The 14,420-nt window shown below is 50.8% G+C and overlaps 1 protein-coding gene across 11 annotated transcripts in view; it reads right to left on the bottom strand.

The window, feature by feature from the left end:
- Positions 1 to 14,420, bottom strand: part of ELF1 (E74 like ETS transcription factor 1) — a 509,285-nt gene that overhangs the window by 127,370 nt on the left and 367,495 nt on the right. Inside the window, exon 4 of one of the 11 annotated variants that reach the window (XM_085621965.1) lies at positions 1,745 to 1,881. The exons of the other annotated variants lie outside the window; for them this stretch is intronic. Coding sequence (XP_085478091.1) covers positions 1,745 to 1,747 — 3 coding nt within the window. The 5' untranslated portion in view covers positions 1,748 to 1,881. The remainder of the gene's footprint in view (positions 1 to 1,744; positions 1,882 to 14,420) is intronic. 11 annotated transcript variants of the gene reach the window in all.

Genomic DNA, 14,420 nt, shown 5'->3' with positions numbered 1-14,420 from the left:
ACAGGGATGGCAAATAGGGGATGTGGATTCTTAGCCTGCCTTGTCAGCCCTTTTTTTGGGTAGGCTCTCTTTTACTGTATGCTCCTCAGGCGGTCTTCCAGACTCAGCCTTTGTCTTGAGTGATGCTTTTCACAGCAGGGTTGTCCCCAGATAGGAGCACCCACAGCATAGGTACAAAGAGATGTGATCAGTTCACACCCGACCACCAGCCACACCTGACAGTGATCAGGAAGAGAAATTAAGGTTTGGCCCTTATGTAAAGGACCCTTCAACACAAAATGCAGTCCCACCCTTCACCCCTACCATCCAGCAAATGGCAGGTCTTGAAAGACTTACCCAGCAGCCCTCTGTCTCAAAAGGAACTAATCGAATTAATAAAGGAGAAGCTTGAGGGTCTCTTCTTTCCTCACTTCAGTGTCGGAGTTTCCTCTGTCCAGGGTTAGAAGGACAGCAATACATTGCCACTGTCTAGGAAAGCAACCACACCTCTATGTGCACATGAACAGGCCAGGGGTTTCCAAAGTAGAACCCACAGGCCTGTATTACTTTGGTACGCTCCTTCACTCAGACCCTGTACAACAAGCATTCCTCCACATCCTCAGGCTCTCAGCACTAGGATTCCGCATTTACTGTTAACAGCAGAAATTCACAAGTGTGGGCCGGTAACCTTCCACTTCTATGACACTGCTAAAGATGCCTTTTAAAGAAAGATCACTGCAAAACATGGTACGCTGCTAAAACAAAACGATATGCATGAACCTGTGAGAGGTGTTGTAGTCCTCTGAGGGCTCACTTGATGTGCTACAGGACAAGTCTAGGACCAGTCTCATGTCAAAGGCAGGCAGGCCTAGATCTTCATACACATGTTCAGTTACTGAAAGACTGGGGCCAAAAATAAAAAAAAATAGGATACCAGATAATTGCAATTGGGCACATAGAGCCGAGGACACAACTATATACCAAGCAGGGGGCATTCCTGCCCCAAACAGTGTGGTATGCTCTGGTTGTACTTGAGAAAAAATTGAGGAGCTGCTCTGCTGCGTAGTGGGGAGTCTTCAGCAGAGTGACGTGGATCTGAGGCACACTAGCCACTAAAGGGTTGCCTGTGTCGAGACAGAAAAGGGCCAGAGTTTGAAAAACAGTTAAAAGCCTACTTCTTGCAGTAAATGCATCACTCTCTAGAGCAGGATCAATTGATGCCAGGCAGTATTTGTTGTGTGGGATGCAAGCTCTGAAGTTGAGGTTAGTGTCAATTTAGAAGCTTAGGGGCTCTGTGTTGTTGACTAGTGAATCCATCAAGATTCATCTTAGAAAGTCAAATTGCACCTGCATTGTTTCCAGCACAATTTATGTCTTGGTGTTTTTCAGCTTGAGATTAACCTTGGACTTCCATAGTTTTATTTTTGAGGTAGGAGTTGGACATCCAGGCTTTGACTGCAGTAAGCCAGTTCTTTAGGTGCTCAATATTGTAGCTAGGTGACACTTTTAGATTAAGTTCCAGGTTATCCACATACTGGAGGACAGTGACATTCCTAACGGCCAGTAGAATACTGGCATGTGGATGGAACCTTATGGATGCCACAGGAGGCAGGAAGGAGCTTGGATGTGGAGCAGTGCAAATAGGTAAATTGAACTCTGTTCCGCATTGCAGGGTGATGTTGCTGAAAACATTGTGCATGTAACGGTGTTAGGTAATGTTTGATGGTAAAAGACGTGAAAAGCTGGATGAGGAGATAGGTCTCACCATTGTTGAAGAGCTGCAGACTTGGATGGCTTCCGGCTCTATCCTGCTTTGGAGCGTGAGTCCAGGCCGAGGGTTTTCAAAGAGGGAGCTGCTTTTTTGATCCTATGTAGTTAGCTGGTAACAGCCTTCTGAGTGGCCTTACCCATTAATGGCAGGCATGAAAGGTGTACAACATTAATGTTATTTTTACAGTTTTTAAACAATTTTCACATTTCTATGGACATTTTCTAATAAAATGTAAACAAAAAAATAAAAAATATATCAAACTAGCTGTGGCCTGTTTCACCTTCATAAAAAAATTAAAGGTGCATGCACAGAAGACATCAGTAAAATAGACATCAACAATGCCAACTGTACACCATAAACAGAAAAAAATGTAAACTCAATGAAATAAGAAGTAGATTTTCTCAACTGAATTTATGATCCAGCAATTTCTCTCTCAGTGATAGAGAAAGAAAGAACATTATTTAAATCAGGGTGTAATAAATAATTATGTACCATTTATGTTTTCTCATACAGATTTTGTGCTAAACGAAATGCTACATTTTAAGTTTTATATATGAGAACATGTGTTTTTTACTTCGCTTTTTCAGGGGTTAGTTATGCTAGTCAGGAATGTGAAAAACAATGTGTCATGATGACCTTATAGTCCTCTCATGGCAGGACTGATCCACAATGCCCAGGTTTGAAAATGTGAAAATTGTTGGGTTGGGAATGACCATTGTATGGTACACAGGAGTGCACCCTGGCTTGAGTGACGCAACAGCATGTAAAACTGGTATCCCGATTTCTTAAAGATGCTAATCTAGCAAGTGCACTGTGACCTTGATCTATCCTTGGTAATACTAAGGTCCAGAAATGGGTCCTGTGACCTGGATGGGGCATACCAAGCATGTCCTTCTGGTTGACGTGGTACTACGGTCCATGTCCCAAGTTGCGGATAAGAAGCAGTGGTGGCAGTACACCAATTTTTTGCAAATTAATAGGCTCAAACAGACCTTTTGTCTGTGTCAGAAAGGTGTTTGGCCTACCAGCTTCAGAAGGGAAGTGTTCCACTTCGTGGCATCCAGACGCTTGTTCTGACATTCAGTATGTGTGTTGAGTGCGTGTGTACGGCTTGAAAGTGTGGCTCATACAGGGCAGCGAGCCTCTGTGTGCACTATGAGTGTCCCCTCTAAACACATCCAGCCGAGCTAAAGTTTAAGAGTGCAGAGTAGGTGAGGTGAGCAGTAACTTTTAATGTATCCATGTGGGCCAAACTGGTAGCTTCTGGGTCCCTACGACCCATATATGGCAACATTGCCCATGAATACGTGGCCTGTGCTGCTGGTTCAGCCTTCTCCAGGCTGGTTTTCTAGTTCTGCAGTGCTTACAGCTAGAACCACCCCAATGGTGTGGGACTAGTATATTGTGGCCTAAACATGACCTGAAACAAAAGTCATGTCCTAAATTTGTCTTGTCAAAATATTGCTCAATTGGAGTCAATAATGGAATATCTACACCCAATGGAGCAATAGTTTTATAAACGATATTTGGGCTTTGATTTTTATGTTAGACATATTTTTGGCATTGATATTCTGACATTCTGCACCTGGAGAACCCTAGAGCTCCATTCCCATCGTCTGACCTAGAGCTTTGCACAAACTAACACAAAGCCTCACGTAGCCAGCAGAGGCTAAAGGCAATAGAGTGTGGCTCCAAGGGGCATCAGCACTTGTTGTGGATGCCAGCTCCTCAGACTACAGAACTGATAGGCTGAAGTTACTTTTAAGCCCTACCCAAGACCAATTCCCTTTAAAGTCCCACCTAATATCCTCCACCCAAGTCGCATTAAAGTTTCACCCAAGACCATAATACCTGTAACGATTGCCAGGTACTTTCCACAGGAGCGTCAGGAACTTTGGAGAAGAGTCCTCAGTCTTCCCCTACGGCCTTCTGACTCTATCAGACTCTAGAGTAGCAGATGACACGTCAGGGGAAAACAGGGAAACAAAACAAGGACAGGCGGGGAGAAAAAAAGTTTGTGTTGATGGAACCACTTCAGGGACAGTTGCAGGAGTACTCAGCTGCAAGAAAAGAATGTGTTATGCTCTGTCTTTACCATCCAACCCCAGTGTATGAACAACACACACCTATAGCACCTACCACGGCTATCGGTCACAGCTAGCAGTATAGGAGGGTGGCGGTTTTGTATCAATTCCTATGTTCCTGTGCAATAGAAGAACACAGGTTAGGTAACCAACTCACTTCTTTAGTAAAATATACACTATGAATGCCCGAGGCTCACCCTGCAGTTCTCCAGGAGGACTATGAGTAACACAGGATCGTAATCCTCCCTATGATTCTCAAAGAGAGAAGAGCGTGCTTGTTCTTCTGGTGCTATGGTAAATATCTGCCAAGGAATTCAATCAAACTAATTATCTCTAAATTAAATGTAAACAACAATATGTATAATAAGCCAGCGCTATGCGCGGTTACCGTGATTGTGGTGAAATGAGCCGTCACCTGTACACTGCACAGTGGTCCACGCTAGTACCCCAAATGAATAAGGAGACCAGGGTCTTCACTGGGGAGCCGAGAGAACCACTCCCGTCAGTAGGCAAAGAAGAATGAGCCGTGCCCGGCCAAGCAACGGGAACTAGTCCGGCCGCGAGACGGAGCACCTGGACAAGGGAGTACAGCAGGGGAATTCAGTGCCAGGCCCAGCAACGGGAACAAGTCTGGCGGCGAGACGGAGCACCCGGACAGGGCAAGCAGGGGAACTTAATATAGAGTTAACCGTGCTCAAGGGACTGTAAATAGCGGGATAAGGTATTCAGGGAAAAAAGGTAGCCGCTTTAACAAACAGTTCAAAACGCGGCAAAGACATGCCAAAAGGGAACACCGCAGCGAACAGCAACCGTCAACTACAGAGCAGACGTCAACGGAAACAGGAAATCCTACAGCGGAAGTCAGGCGACAGCAACAAGGACGGAAACGGGGCTAGGAGCATGAACGCTAAGCGGCGATTGAGCGAAGCTATGTTCTTTAAATACTGGGAATGTCTTGGGGCAGGACCGCGGGGCATGACAATACCCTGGATATTATCAAGCTCCAGGATGCCCAACAAAACTTTCATTGCACCTGCAGATAGAAACTGCTCCTTTGAGGGGCCATGTTACCAAGCTCTAGGAGGTCAAAAAAAATTAAAAAAGAGTCAGTTGGAGAAATTCGGCTCAATTAGTGCCAGATTATGACTTCTTTGAGGCCTGATGCGGATTAATATTTGGTTAAATAATGATGAGTTTGTCCTACAATTTAATTAAGGTATAGATTTATAAACATGAATACAGATTAATAATATTCTATTTCCATTTCCTTTATCATTAAAAAGGTATTAAAAAATGTAAAGCTGGGGGGCGTGGCTAACCACCAACGGGAGTGGCCGCTCCTTAGTTACTCTCCGGAGCGCCACTCCCGATATATCCGGTTTAATTCCGCTGCGGCCGGCCCGATTTCAACCCCGAGGTCGGAAAATTGGTCCAGTGGTGTTTGGTGGTTGCCTGCATCAATCCGGTGAAAATCGCTGAACCGATTGACGAGTGCTCTGTTGTGTCCTGCTGGACACAGTCTAGTGTTTCTGCCAGCCACTCCCCCGAGGGCTGGCCCACACACACCCCCTCACCCATCCAACTCGGGTGTCACCAGTCAGGTGACCCCGCTAATAAAAGGGCCCGAGTGCACGTGCTCGTGGCTAGTCATCCGTACCACCTATCCATGTGTCTGTGTGGTCGTTCATCCATTATGTGGGCCTAGGGCCCAGAACATAACACTGGCGACGAGCGGGTTTTCCCGCGTGTGCAGCCGCCGCTTGTGAAGGTGGCGTGAAAGGAATGTGCTGCCTGTGTCTCGGGCGCCCCCTGCAGCTGGCACAGATCAGTTGAAGTCCCGCGGGGCGTGCAAAGAGCCCTGGTGTGCAAGTGCGGTGATCGGGAGCCCGCCACGCACCTGCAGTGGCCGTCAATGCATGGCGGCACCTAAACCGAACGATTGCTGAGACTCCGGTGTGGCGAGAGAGGAGCCGGTGGCGAGCCCTGCCACCAACTTGCTGAGCCCCCAACAGAGGCACGAGCTGAGCGGAGCCCACCCACGTCAGCCGCGATGACCCAGCGGACGCAAGGTGAGCCTCCTGTGAAACGAGAGAGAAGGGAGTAGCCGCCCGCCTCAGCGAGGAAAAGACATTGTGCCCACAAGGGGCCAGCCGTCTGCGGTGCCTGCTCAAGCCCCAGCGAGAGGCTGCTGGGCGGGGAGAGAAAGGAGGAGACAGCGGCCGGCAGAAAATGAGAAGAGGCCCCCATCGGAGTACACCGACATAGTATGTAGGGCTGCGTGAGCGGCCGTAATGCCGGAAGGGCGCGGCCGGTCCGTGGTGTGGTAAGGACCCCGCTCATCAGTAGTACATGAAGGCTCCAATTTAAACGTAAAAAAAAAAAAACAAGAAAGAGATTGCTAAAACTTACTGCGCTGTGCACAATGCCTGTGGAGCCACAGAAACTGCTGGTGCGGTACACTGGGACCCGAGGACGTCCAGGGGTGTCTGCACCTCGAGGGACATCGGCCGGTGTAGAGGGGAACACTCCGTGCGAGTTGCCTGTTGGTTCTTGCCTGCAGAGACGCGACGAGCTGCAGAAACAAGTAACCGATCAAGGTTCCAGGGTGAAAGTAGACTGCCGGGGACAGCGTTAATAAGCCACCAGCACCGCCTAGTGGTCTGAAGTGGTACCGCACCGAAAGAACAACCTCGTTGTTTTCAAAACCAATAGACCAAGGAAACGGACACTGGCCCAGCCATCCCTACAGCCCCACAATCATTTACGATACAGCGACCCCAAAAGGGCTCTCATTCTTAAAGGAGACGAGCTGCCCGGAATGAGATAAAGCTGGTCACCCCTAGCAAACAGTAAAAGCACACCGAGATGTAACAGGAAGCACTACACCCTCACTCCAGAATTGAGGAGGGAAGCAGGATAAGCACATTCAGGGCAGCCAAAACAACTATGCATAAGGGAAGGCGGCAGCGAAAATGAAACAAGACTGGCCCGAAGAGCATGCTGCACCATTCTCCCTCACGAGACCCAGGCACCCTGAAATACCACAATATAATTTCACGGTGACCCAGAGAGCACAAAGGAAACAGAGAGGGTGAGGAGAGCGTCGTGCATGCCACCTGTCATTGGTCTGCCACCTACCCCGAGAAAGTTACCAAGGGTCCCATTCTCAAGAGCAGCCATCTCGTATATCCTAAGGAGAGCCAATGCACGACTGCACCAGAGTGAGACAACTCAGACTGTTTTTCTAACAGAGAGGCGGTGCAGATGAGCTCAGTTGGAGTCTCCATAGAGACTACTAACTCTCACGCCTGACTGCTAGGCCCAACGTTGGCAGCCAAGAAAGCTATCCTAGCAGTGAAAAGGAAACTTAGAAACTCTCCCTCCTACACGAGGGGAAGACCACTTTCATGCTCCTGATAGCAGGACGTCATCACTGCAACAAAGACCAAACTGAGCAAAAGTGCATATAGACAAGGGAAGTATCGAAGGCCAAACAAGGTCCAGTGCAGGGGACAGGACGGTGAAATAATAAAGCCCAAGCAGACACGGCGCACAGGAGAAAATCCCAGGCCGGTGGAGAGAATAGAGACCCCCAGGCTGGTGGAGAGAGAAGACGAGCCCCCCCCAGGCTGGTGGAGAGAGAAGAAGAGATCCCCCAGACCGGTGGAGAGAGTGAGAGACCCCCCAGGCCAGGGGAGAGAGAAGACGAGCCCCCAGGCTGGTGGAGAGAGAAGCAGAGACCCCCCCAGACCGGTGGAGAGAGTGAGAGACCGCTCCCAGGCTGGTGGAGAGAGAAGAAGAGACCCCCCAGACTGGTGGAGAGAGTGAGAGACCCCCCAGGCCAGTGGAGTGAGTGAGAGACCCCTCAGGCCAGTGGAGAGAGAAGACGAGACCCCAGGCTGGTGGAGAGAGAAGAAGAGACCCCCAGGCTGGTGGAGAGAAGAAGAGACCCCCAGGCCGGTGGAGAGAGAAGAATCCCCAGGCCGGTGGAGAGAGAGAGATCCCCGACCAGGAGAGAGAGAGACACCCTGATGCCACTACCAATGCCTCCAGTCAGAGAATTACCTACCCTGGAAAGCTGAAAGTGTAGTGAACCGAGAGAAGAAGTCGCGCAACAGTGACAAGATTTAATGGAAAATGCGAGTATTTGCACGCCAACTGGCGGTGAATGGTCCCATCGCAGTAAAGAGAACCTGGCTGATATTTCTCAGAAAAGTGAGAGACAAGTATATACACTAGTTGTGGCAAGTGACCACCACAGAAAGAAAAGCAAGCATACAGCACCACTGCTGCCAGAGCGGAGGCAAGGAAAAGAGGAGACGGAAGGGCGATTACCCCCCATCTGCAAAGCACCAAGGAAATTCCCAGAAGGGAGAGGAGCCCTGTGTGGTCCGAAAGCAGGAGGAAGAGAGATCGTAATCACCCAACCTGCATCAAAATCGCCCAGCAGGGAGCTAGAGATTATTCAGGGAGTGCCCCCGCTATTGCCTTAAAGACTGTGGTGTACAACGGTCCATTTGCAGGCAGGAAGAGAGTCCAGCACTCCGAGTGGCGCGTCACCACTACTGACGCAAGAAAAGGGAGATATTTACCCCCTACAGCAATCCGAAATCACAGCCGAAACATACGGATCCCTCAAAGCATGCCTACTCCCACTACCGTCCCTGAAGTTGGCAGACACACCTGAGAAGACGCCCAGTTTTTTCTGACCGGACCAGACCGGTGAGTGGTCCGTGATGGAAGAAGATGCAAAGCCCAGAGAACACGACGGAGTGAGCAGTAGATCCCTACAAGTTTGCGTGGTTTTTCTCGCCACATCTTCAGAGAAGCTACGGAGTGGAGAATTATAGGACGGTAACGGTCCTATTACAAGAAAGCAGACGACAACTGGCGCGCAGTGGAAGTCAACAAAGGGACGCCGTTCACCAGAGTGCACCTTCTAACACACGCCAGCCACTGGGGTGCGGGGACGTCATTTTTCTCAGTGACCGTCAGCCACCTGTCGCCGGCTGCGTAAAGAAAAGGGCATCCCTGTTCTACTTACACAAATGCCAAATCAGAAGAGCTGCACCAAGTGTCCGACGAGTATCATGACTGAAAAGATTCGCCAGTCATCCCTACTCACTGCCAGTTATCACCATCTGTCATGTGCATCACTGCCATCCTTGGAGCATCAAGAACAATAACTGGAGTCCCACACCACTTGCCAGAACAATCGACGATCCGAAAATACAGTGACCATCTGTTTAACCGGCGCATGTCCTGATCCTGGTAGCGAGAGCATGTTTCTGACCAAGACACATCCACCCCTGAAGTTTGCACGAGTGACGAGGCGGTGGCTCCAGAGTCAGAGCCCATATACAGTCCCGGGGCAACTCATCCAAGGGGCCTCCCAGAGCGTGAGAGATGGACTTTACTGTGCCCCACCAATGGATTCCAGGAAGTAGCCAGGCCATCCAACCGAGAATTTCAACAGGTCACAGAATGCCAAGACTGTCGTCAAAGGATCCAGCGACACAGTCGTCAGGTTTGCAGTGGACTCATCTATCCGCTCCTGATGCACCCATGTTGAACAATAAGACACTAATGGCCTCACAGCAAGAGTATGCTGGACTGATGAACATCACGTAGGTGGACCATTCCTCAACTGAAGCGAAGCCGAAAGGTCCGGATATCATCAGCACCGTGTTCGTCCCCAGATATACCTGGTTAAAGTATGGACATGTGCCAAGATGTCTTGATGCTCACAGCTGCACCTGTCCACCGCTGTCCTGCGAACTGCATCTCTGAACTGTGAGACTTCCATTTCTTTTAGTTTGTTTTTCTCATTTTCTTTCCATAGGTTGGACTTTTTTTTCTGTTTGTTGTTTTTCGTTTTATTAAAATTTGGGAGGAATGTTGTGTCCTGCTGGACACAGTCTAGTGTTTCTGCTAGCCACTCCCCCGAGGGCTGGCCCACACACACCCCCTCACCCATCCAACACGGGTGTCACCAGTCAGGTGACCCCGCTAATAAAAGGGCCCGAGTGCACGTGCTCGTGGCTAGTCATCCGTACCACCTATCCATGTGTCTGTGTGGTCGTTCATCCATTATGTGGGCCTAGGGCCCAGAACATAACATGCTCCAGGGCCCGGGACCTCGGGCGTCCCCCTGCCGACAGAGGAGTGAGGCCGGATGGACTCGGCATCACGCGAGGCCGCGGCCTGTAATTACTGGGCCTCTTGTGGCTGCGGGAGAAACGCCAGGAATGGAGCCCGCAGAACCGGAGCTTTCCTTGAGACGGCGCTAACTGATCCTGATGGCCCGGTGAGTGGCGGGGGCCAGGAGGAAAGTGCGGCGGCCCCCCCCGGGTAAGAGACACTTATGCTGTATAGCCTCATGGACAGGTGAACAGCTACGGAGCGATATCGGGGGTGACAATGCCAATGAGGGGGTGAGCAATGAGGACCCCCCCGTGAGTTCATCATAGTGTCCTGAGGCGAGGCCAGAGGCTGGTGGTGCCAGGGTAATACTGAGGCCTCACATCCGGCTGAGGAAGTAAGTGGAGTGGCCACCTGTTCCACAGATGCTATGGACCTAGTTGTTTTACAGGCCACAGACTAAAGGATGCCCGTGATCCCTGCCGAGGGGGGTCCCTCTGCTATCCCGCTGGAGGCCGGTCAAGTCAACTGTATTCTGGTCTACTGGGGAGGCTTATTCGAGCACGGCGTATTACCTGTCCCATAGTCTCAACGTCTGACCTGGAGACTAGAGGTTGTACCCGGTGAATTAGCGGGAAGCGAACCAGGTGCTGTCAGGGCTGTGGGACCTAGTGGGCACGGCTGTGGGACACCGACATCTCGAACTCAGAACTGGCCTACATTAGAAGTGCCGATTGGCCACATACGATGAACACTGCAGAGGCGCTGATATCCTGGTATACCTACAGCGTCCAAAATAATCATTCTTTACCTGGGAAGCCCCTGCACCATGTAATCGGCAGGCCTATATGCATGAGTAAGGAGCCATATCCTGATTGAGCGACTCCAGCGGCCGTGGGCGTGGTGGCCTACGTTACGGTCGTCCGCCCATGGCAGAGACGCAGGCACGTGCTGATCCTTTGGCGGCGGCCCTCGTGGTGTGTTCCTGATCATATATCCCGCGGGGTGGGTTGCCGCTCAAGAAAGCCGACAGGCCGGGTGAATAATTTCACCGCAGGCGGCGGGGAGTAGCGGCGGCGCCCTGATAACGCAGTGGTGCTCACGGGGCAGGACACGATGGCAACCGGACGTTCGAACCGGGCGAAGACTCAGACCAAGATGGAGAAGTTCGCTTGCCAGAAACAACACACTGAAGACCGATTGGAGACAATGGCCCCTGGAGAACCAGTAGAACCGTCGAATAAGGACCTGCTGGAAGCAATAACGGCGATAAGGACCTCCCTTGATGTGCGAATGGACACTGGCCACAGATGTGGCACTGATACGAGAAAACATGAAGAACATAACGGAAAGGGTCGGAGCTGTGGAGATCACCACCAAGGACCTGGTTACAGACACCGCACAGCTCCAGAAAGAAATCAAAGACCTTCGCTCATCCCACGAAGCGATGGCCCTACAGCTGGACGACTACGAAGGGCGCATGCGGCGGAACAATGTTCGCATTATTGGTGTGCCGGAGCGGGTGGAGGGGCAGGCGGCAGACCTCTTTGTGGAGGAACTGGTCCTTAAACATCTCCAACCCAGGGGACTCTCCAAGTGCTTTACGATCGAAAGAGCTCACCGAGTGCCTGGGGGGCGCCCGAGGCCTGGAGCCCCTCCGAGACGACTACTGGCGAGGGGCTTCAATTTTTGGGACCGCGATGTTATCCTGCAGACGGCGAGGGCAGCCCCTCCGCTCACCTTGAAGAACAGTAAAATCATGTTCTTCCCTGACTTTACAATGGGAGTTCAGAAACAACGACGCAGTTTCTTGGAGGTTAAAAAGGCCCTATGTAACCAGGAGGCCAAGTACGCAATGATATTCCCTGCCAAGTTACGTGTGGAAGCCAATGGTAAATCCTGGTTTTTCGCTCGACCAGAGGAGACTTGGGACTGGCTGGAGGGATGGCGCAAGGTCGGAAAGAAAGGAAAAAAGGCATCTTCTGCAGCAGATGACAACGCTGACTGGCGCCAACAGAGACGATCCCCTCCGCACTCTGACTCAGACTCTCGGGGGCAAACGGGAGGGCGCTGATCCTGTGGTTGGTAAGATGATGGGGGACTGGCGTTGCTCTCCTGCGGCCTCAGGGTCTTGGGATTGCGGCCTCCCGATGGTGACTCAGTACGAGAACGATGATCGAGGGGATGCATGGGTTGAGGTCCGTCGCCGGGGCCTCCTGATCGCGACAGAGCGGCCTAGTACTGGTCCATAGTATCCGCGCTACTGTTTGATCTGCTAGCTTAGCATATTGTACTGTTCTGGATCAGGATACAGCTGTTCTTGCACCACGGTTGTTGCTGTGGATGCTGCTGGCCACTTTGCGGGGGTCGATCTGAGCCTCCGTATGACATACTGCTTGAGGGGTTGGATTGGGCCGGGGAGCGATGTAATGTCTGGCAACGCTATGCAATCCGGGAGTGGGGTTACCTGCGTTCCCTTAAATTGTTCAGGGGTGGGCAACAGGCACTCTGCATGTTGGGGGTGGCGGGCGGTTTTTGTCCCACAGAGCCAGGGAGGATGGGGAGTTTGTTGTTATGAGGGTATTTTTGGGTTTATGTTGTTGGGGGACAGTCATTGGAGGTTGCACTGCAGCAAGACAAAGTAATTGCTTACATATTCACAGCATGGTACGGGCTACATTTGGTATCAATGCATTGTGACTATTATCACCACCCAGTTTGCTGATTACACATCTCATGGCGCTACAGAGCGATGTCACACAAATGAAGCGGACGGTGGGGCACCACTGAGGATCGCACTCATCAAATCCACCCGGTTCACTCGATTAAACCATCACTAGGATTTTATGGCGAGAGGTCAGGGACTTAGACTCATGACTTGGAATGTCAATGGGCTAGGTGACAAAATTAAGCGTGGGATAGTGGCACACCTTATTCACCGTCAGGCGCTAGATATGGTTTTGTTCCAAGAAACTTATCTAATTGGTAATTCCTGTAAAGCCATGGATAGAAAAGGGTACCGTTTGGTCACACACTTGGGCTTTACATCGGGGTCTAGGGGGGTGGGGATCCTCCTGCGAAAGGGCTGTCCCTACATGATACAGGACACGTGGACGGATCCGCAGGGAAGATATGCAGCTAGTTCGGGCATCTGGGAGGGTAGAGTTCTCAACGTCCTCTCGGTTTATGCCCCACCGGGCCTTCAACGCATAACATTAACGGATGTGGGTACGTTGCTATTGAACTTACCCATAGGTACTCTGGTGATGGGAGGAGATTTTAACCTGACAATGAACGGCCAAATAGACCGGTCCCCGCCCAGAAGTGACTCTATACACGATTCGCAATTGCATGACTTTACCAATGCCCTAGGGATGGTGGACATCTGGAGATGGTCTCACTCTCAAGATACACTCTTCACGTTTCAATCAGGTGTGCATGGCAGTCAATCACGACTGGATTACTTGTTTACCCAAGCACACCACATACAGGACTTTACCAATTCTGCCTGCCTTGCACGAGGGGTGTCTGATCATTCTCCGGTCTTTGCGGTCTTCGGAGCTCACCATGCTGTGCAGCCAGGCCCCATTATGATTCAGCCCTGGGCACTAAAGATCCCACACATCAGGGACAGCCTACGAAAAGACACTGGCTATTACTTTAAGGAGAATACAGGGTCGGTGCAGTCAGCAATAACACTCTGGGGCGCATTTGGGGCAGTTATAAAGGGGAGAGCATTGTCCTTGATGATTGGCGATAGGGCAGAGCGCGACCGGCGCGTAACTGAATTGGAAAAAGAGATCCTTGCGCTTGAACACACCACCTCTCAGAACCCTGATCAGGATATCCAACATACCCTTAGTGTTAAGAGACAGGACTATAAACAGCTGCTGCTGGAGGATGCCACCATGCGTACTCTCGCCTCCCATCATATAGAATATATGAACAGGGTGAGCGAACAGGGAAGCTCCTGGCATGGCTGGAACGTAAGGAGCAATCGGCGAGGTGGGTGCGAGCAATCAAGGGGCAGGACGACGTTCTGGTCACAGACCCCCAGGGCATTGCTGAGATGTTCACCAAATACTATGAGCAAATTTACAAAAGGCCACGTGATTCATAAGCAACGTGGGCGGCAGATCTCCTCGCTACTATCGAGGTACCAACAGTCTCCCAACAAGATAGAGAGGCCTTAGACACTGATCTTTCGGTTGAAGAGCTTGGGAAAGCAATTCAAGATATCCGATTCGGTAAGGCGATGGGCCCCAATGGGCTTCCGATTGAACTCATTAAACCCATGACAACGCAGCTCGCGCCTCACCTGTTTAACCTATACAATGAAAGCTATCAGAATGGCCTCCTCCCAGCCGATATCCGCAAGGCCTCCATTGTGGTTATCCGTAAACCCAGTAAACCAGAGGATGAGTGCACATCGTATCGACCTATCT

This window comes from Triturus cristatus, chromosome 8, assembly GCF_964204655.1.
Source record: "Triturus cristatus chromosome 8, aTriCri1.1, whole genome shotgun sequence".
In the NCBI taxonomy this organism is placed as follows: domain Eukaryota; kingdom Metazoa; phylum Chordata; class Amphibia; order Caudata; family Salamandridae; genus Triturus; species Triturus cristatus.
This window is presented reverse-complemented; position numbering and strand designations above follow the sequence as displayed.